The sequence below is a fragment of the Arachis ipaensis genome, chromosome B10 (genome assembly GCF_000816755.2).
Source record: "Arachis ipaensis cultivar K30076 chromosome B10, Araip1.1, whole genome shotgun sequence".
Taxonomy (NCBI): Eukaryota; Viridiplantae; Streptophyta; class Magnoliopsida; order Fabales; family Fabaceae; genus Arachis; species Arachis ipaensis.
Genome location: NC_029794.2, coordinates 125198946 through 125205764, shown reverse-complemented (window position 1 = coordinate 125205764; position 6819 = coordinate 125198946). Strand labels below are relative to the sequence as shown.

Genomic DNA, 6819 nt, shown 5'->3' with positions numbered 1-6819 from the left:
AAATAAAAAATATTTTTTTAATTTAATGATACATAACCAATTTTTTTGTTTAATTTTTTTTTTCTTTTTCCTCCTCTTTTATTATTACAATTATTATTATCTTCTTTTTCTTACTTCAATATCACATAATTAATTTAACAAATAACAATCATTTTTAGTTAATAACACAAAAATTTGTTAAAAATAACACAAAAAATTTTAATAAATGACAAAAAAATCTTAAAAAATCACAAATCTAAAATTTTAATTCACTCAACTAACCAAATACATTTAAATATATTTTGAAATTAAAAAATAAATTAATTTATTATAAATGATATAAAAATAGCAACAACTCTTATATAAGAGTTTAATACAATTTAATTAATTTAACGATAAGAAAAATACATGATTTAATTAAAAATGACACATAATTTTTTTGTAAATGACACGAGAAGTTTTTAAAAGACTACAAGTTAAAAATTTTTTGATAACTTATAATTAGTTGACAAAAATACTTAAATATAGGTGTTTGGCTTGTTAATTATTAGATTAAAGTTAAAACAGAATTTCAGTTTCATATTAAACTCCCAAATTGAAGGAACACTCAATTTGGGTCTTTTCATAGTCACAGTTAACGAAAAAAAATACGTTTTTGGACATCTAAATATTTATTCAAAAGACAAAACGTTCTCTTACAATTTTAAATTACATAATTGATCTTCAGCCATTTAATTTTCTAATCAAATTAGTCCTGCTAACATGGTAGATATAGAATTTACGTAAAATTGGTTCGATCAAAATTGTAGTATTAATGATGTTAAATATGACAAGATAAATGGTCCAGTAGAATTAATAGAAGTCGAACTTTTGATGATGAAGACGAGATAGTTGAAAGTTAAAGAGAATTAGAGAGTGAAAGGTGCTTTAGAAAAGAGAGCATGAATCAGAAATCTAAAAAAATTATATTGAAAATGTGAATTAAGTTTAAATTCAATAATAACCTAACATATTTTATATAAGAGAAATTAAATCACAAGACCTACGCAAGACTCTAACAAACTCTCTGAAATTAATCACTAACTAATTATAGCTGGATCAATAAACTTATACATGCATAAGACTTTAACAAACTAAACCAGAAATACTCTAACAAATTTACACGTTGATCAAGTTATTGCTTCATCTTGATACGTAGTTCTTTCAATTAGTTCAGTATCACACTTGTCCTCATTACGCCCCTCAAATTTAGGAGAATTTTAGAAATTACCTTGAGTTTGGACTTAAATTTTTCAAAGGGATTAGCTGTTAACGACTTAGTAAATATGTCAGCCACTTGATCAACAGCACTTATATAAACCACCTTTAGTTGATTTTAGTTAACTCTATTTCTAACAAAGTGTAAATCGATCTCAAAATGCTTGGTGCGACTGTGTAATATTGGGTTTGCTGCAAGAAGAACAGCGTTGATATTGTCACAGTAGAGAACTGAAATGTCTGATGATGATATGTGAAGTTCCTTGAGAAAGTTTTGAATCCAAATTAACTTAGTATCCGCAGCAGCTAGCCCCCTATACTCAACTTCAGTACTGGACCGGCTGACCGAAGCCTGTTTCTTACTCGACCAAGCTATCAAATTGGAACCCATGTAAACACAATAACCACAAGTTGATCGTCTATCATCAAGATCGGATGCCCAATCAGAATTTGAAAAGGCAAACAAGCGAAAATCAGTGCTAGAATGAAAAATTAACTCTTGATGAATTGACTGCTACAGAATATCTTCAAAGAATCCGCAAGATAGTTGATGCACTCGCTGGTATCGGACATCTTCTTTCATTAGATGAGCATATCGCTGCTATTACTGATGGCATCAATGAAGAATATGCCATGTATATATTATCAATCATGACAAGATCTGGTGTCTGGCACATGAGGATATGTATGAAAGGTTTAGAAAATCTCAACTTGGCCTTCTTGTGCGTGCAAGCTAATTTTACATATCCTACTCAAATTGGAAGAGAAAATTTTCATGAAACTTCACAGCCAAGAAGAGGTCGCGGATCAAGATTCTTCAGAGGTAGACAAAATTTAAATCAAGACTCGTGCCCTCAATGCCAAGTTTGTAGCAAACATGGTCACATTGCTCTTTCATGTTTTCACATATTTGATCAAGCATTTCAAGCCAATTTAGTCCCTTTGCCACCTCTCAATCTTCATCATCAACCCTGCCACCATCTTCTACCTTCCATAATCCTCGAGCTTACCTTGTCTCTCTAGCATCTCTCTCAGATTCTGCTTGGTTCTCTGACACTGGTGCAAGTCATCATGTAACAGCCGATTCATCAAATTTATTGACAATCTTGAAATATAAAAGTCTTGATCAAATCTTCTTGAGTAATGGTTCAGGTACCAAGATTTCTAATGTTGATTCATCTTTTCTTATTTTTTGAGATAATCATGATACATTTATTTTAAATAACCTATTGCATGCTCCTGATATAGCCCAAAATCTTGTTAGTATCCAAAAATTTGCAGCTGATAATGATATTTATTTTAAGTTTCATGTTAATGTGTGCTATGTGAAATCTCAGGGAACTCACAAAATTCTGCTCAAGGGAGCTCCTAGGCATGGCGTTTATGAATTTGAAAATGTAGTTGTTACAAAAAATAATCAATCAGCTCCTATTTCAGCTTCTAATTTTTCTAAAGCTTTTGTTGCTAAATGTAATGAGTATTCCTTATGGCATAAAAGGCTTGGACATTCAGTCCCAAAAACTGTAATATCTGTGATAAAACACTGTAATCTGTTTCCACCTACTTTGAATTCAATAAAGACACCACTTTGTGATTCTTGTTATATGGCTAAGATGCATTTACTTTCTTTTTAATTAGATTCATATAATTATACTACTCCGTTAGAGATGGTTTACTCCGTTAATTTTGCCTTTTCAATTAGATTTTCTAATTCTCTTTATGATATTGTAGCATGAATCAGAAACGTAGAAGAATTGTATTGAAAATATGAATTAAGTTTAAGTTTAATAATAACTTGATATGCCTTATATAAGAGAGATTAAACCACAATACCCACGCAAGACTCTAATAATAAACTTTCCAAAACTAATCACTAACTAATTACAGTCGGACGTCGATCAACAAATTTATACATGCACAAAACTCTAACAAACTAAATCTGAGACACTCTAACAAACTTATACGTTGATCAATTTATTGTTTCATCTTGACACGTAGTTCTTTCAATTAGTTCAGTATCACATTTGTCCTCATTAAAAATAATAGTGATAGTTGGTATAGAACTTTGTAAATAAAATATCGTACATATTATAAACAAAACCATCACAAATTAATTTTTAATATTTGATAAACTTTTTAATGAAATGTTCGTATTGTCCTCTCAAAATTATAACGAAGAATTATATTGTCCCTTTTTTTTTTGTTAAGATAAAAAAGAAATTGGGTGTTAACTCTTCAATAAGATTATTATTATTTATGGAATCGTAAATTTACTTCTCTATTCTTAATAAACTAGATATTTTCTTAACGCTTATAAATTGTAACAATAATTAGTTACAATAGTGACAAAGAATTCCTAGCTAGTTTATTAAGTATTACATTTAAAAAAAATAAAATCAATTTAATTGTATTATTACACCCGAAATTGTTGAGTCCTTCAGCAACATTGAAGTTTTGGTATGCTTCTGTGTAGTTTGAACCCATGCTTGATAATTGTTGCCTTTGACTTGTAGTTTTGATTCAACAAATATGCACAGAAACAAAACCTTGGAACATCCAACTGCAAACACACCTCTAATCTCTTATGTCCTTATTCAGCTGATGTGTGATTTTAGTAATGAAGATAAATTACTGTTAGTACTAAATCAAAATTTGTGGTGAATGTATAAATATTACGAAATTCGGTAAGAAAAAGTATACGGAATCAACTTTTATTTAATTAGTCAATATTAGTTAACTTTATTTTATATTTAGGGTTAATAATTATGATTTAGAGTCTAAAATTTAAGATAAATAAAATTATTTTTAAAAGTTGGCTGATGTTAATTAAAAAAAAAAAGTTGATTTCAGTAACGATGCTAGTAAGAACAAGTCTAATGACATACGCAGAAGTAAGAAAATAATTTGAAAATTAGAATTATGGAGCATCAGCATTTAGGAGACAAAAATATTGTTATTAGCAGAAGGTCAAATTCTTAATGTTTTGACTTTTTCTATTTTATTTGTATGCATAGAATGAAAAATGTAAGTTTACAAACACTAACAGACCATTAACTATATACACTAATGTACAAAGGAAAAAAGGAATCTTCAATAGTAATAACTAATAACCAATTCATCGAGACTTAAATTGTCATTATGTCAATAGAAAAAGGGAATTATTTATTTATTTATTAATTATTAGAGAAAAATAGCCTAATTACCTTGGAATGTGGAAGGAACCACCACAACATGCATGGCATTTTTGATGGGAGGTAGATGCAAACGAAGGGGATAGAGTTTAGAATTCAATGGATTACGACAACACACAAGAATATCATCAAGCCCTGTTTGCTGCTTCATATGCTCCTTCAATTCCTCCACACTTTTTCCATAGAAGATGAAAGATTCCTCTTTACTTCCCTCCCTCACTTCACCCTTTTCATTGCCAATACCATAATATATAGTCCTTCCCTCTTTCGGAGATAGAACACTATCATAATTATTATTAAGCTACATATACAAAACAAGCTAGTTAATATAAGTTCATGTGTTTGTTATTCATGCACATAGAAAATAAAAGGCATTTTTTGAAATTTTGTTTGATAAAGTATACTTTTTGTTTTTAATATTTGTAATTTTTTTTAAAAAATAACTCTAATATTTAATTTCATTCAATTTTATTTCTAACGTTTTTTATTTGTTCAATTTTAATATTTTAGATGAATTTAACGTTCAGGAGGCAATTTTGACATAAATAAAAAATATTAAGAATAAAATTGAATGGAATTAAACATTAGAGATTTTTTGAAAAAAATCACAAATATTAAAAAAATATATACTTTATCCCTTTTTTTTTTCCAAAACTTGACTATCCTATTGTAAATGTTATATACTTTTTAAGGTATATTTATATAGCATTGATTGTGGCAAGCAATATCAACTAAATGTTGTGAATAGATATATAATTATTCATTTAGTTTTTTCTATTAATTTAAATTTTTAAGACAAATAATTTTATGTTGATAAAAAACCTGCATTTTTAAATAAGATTTTGGATGTTCAATAGAAAAAATAGGTTGGAATTAGCTAGTAAAATGCAACTCGTCATATATTATTATGAAGCTTAATCTAAAGAAAAAATTAAAAAAGAAAGAAAAAGCATACACAAAATGTACTTATCTATATTAAAGGATGAAAAATCTTTATGTTCAATACTATATGTTGTAATTATTATTCAAATACTTTTATGGCACACAGTTTTCCAATTCCCTCTATGCAATGATTGATGATTAATTTTAATATTAATAACGAAACAACAAGAAACTAAATTATGGTGATGCATACTTTCTTGTTCTATTGCAAAGGTTATTATTAATTAATCTTAATTCAAGGGACAAACCTCTACTTTTGGAGACCAAATCTCAATTTTGCTATTATGGTCACTCCCTGGAGAAGTAGTGGCGGAACTAATCTCCGTTGGCGTTAGGTTTGGAGAATAATTTGGAGTAGTCATAGGGGAAAGTCTACTAGGTTTAAATCTAGGGTTTTCATGGCCTTGCATTTGAAGCTCAACTATCTCCACATCCCATAGAACCCAATTCGCGGTTGCGGTTCTATGTGGAACATCATGAGTAATGGTGTTTCTCCACGGCGGCAACCCTCCGTTGCCCCGTAGAAACCGGCCGTAACGCGTCCGGAGCCTTACCTGAACCCCCTCTCTAATGGGTTCCCACTCTATAGAGGAATCCAACCTGTTTGGTAATGTTTGAAACACTTTCTTGGCAGTGCTCTTCAAAAGGAATGGCACGTTTGATGCTGTCAAGTATTTCCCATAACAACTCTTCAACCTAGAGGCATAAAATTTGCAATAATCTTTAGAGAAATAATCATATCTTATTCATTATAGAAGTTATATCAATAATAGGTTTATGTAGTGTTTCAAATTGTAGTATACAATTAGGTTGATGTGAAGTTAATATTTGATGATAACTTTTAGTCAAACATATCAAAATTTTTAACTTTCTATGAACATAATTACAGGTGAATTTTTTACCAAGTTTCAATAACAACATAAGGATAAAACTCAAATTAAAGAGAGAGAAAATACGAATTTTCATTATATTTATCGGCGAATATAACGTATCGTTTTACCTTATTTTATTACAATTCAATAGTATTAGGAAAGTTGCAATAATTCCCACCATTGCAACTACCATAACAACAATTTAAAACCTGAGGTTTATATTTATTATAAATTGTTCATAAACATTTTCCAAATGAATAATCTAAAACACACACCTTATGGCGTCACCAGTTTCGGCAATCTCCACGGTCCATAAAGCATTCTTGTAGGTGCCATTGCGATCTTGGTAAACAGTTTCTTCATCATCATCTGCTAACATAAATTTGTCATGGTAGCTCTTTAGCCGAATAACATTGGCCTTTTTAAAGAACTCCATGCTTTCGTTATCTTGGATCAATTGGAATAATGATGATGATCACCAAAAATTGATGTCTCTCTATATATAATGCTGCAAAGAATTAGATGTAATAGAAGGGGGAAGAAAATGAGAGAACAAAATAGAACAAAGAAAAAAAGTG

At 29.3% G+C, this 6819-nt stretch overlaps 1 protein-coding gene across 2 annotated transcripts; it reads right to left on the bottom strand.

Moving 5' to 3' along the window:
- On the bottom strand, positions 3516 to 6819 carry LOC107621445. Of its 2 annotated transcripts, none has more exons than XM_021114285.1 (4): positions 6517 to 6819; positions 5618 to 6065; positions 4440 to 4728; positions 3516 to 3796 (listed from the first exon to the last, which is right to left on the bottom strand). In XM_021114285.1, exons 1-4 carry the CDS (start codon positions 6675 to 6677, stop codon positions 3633 to 3635), a joined length of 1062 nt encoding a protein of 353 aa, XP_020969944.1. In that variant the 5' UTR covers positions 6678 to 6819; the 3' UTR covers positions 3516 to 3632. The 2 variants fall into 2 exon arrangements, with proteins under 2 accessions (XP_020969944.1, XP_020969945.1); XM_021114286.1 differs by having other exon boundaries at positions 3680 to 3834.

Coding starts and splice junctions, on each gene's coding strand:
- LOC107621445 (XM_021114285.1), bottom strand. CDS start 6,677: ATGGAGTTCTTTAAAAAGGCCAATGTTATTCGGCTAAAGAGCTACCAT. Junction 6,066..6,516: donor GAAACTGGTGACGCCATAAG/GTGTGTGTTTTA, acceptor TTATGCCTCTAG/GTTGAAGAGTTGTTATGGGA. Junction 3,797..4,439: donor GGTTCCTTCCACATTCCAAG/GTAATTAGGCTA, acceptor GTGTGTTTGCAG/TTGGATGTTCCAAGGTTTTG.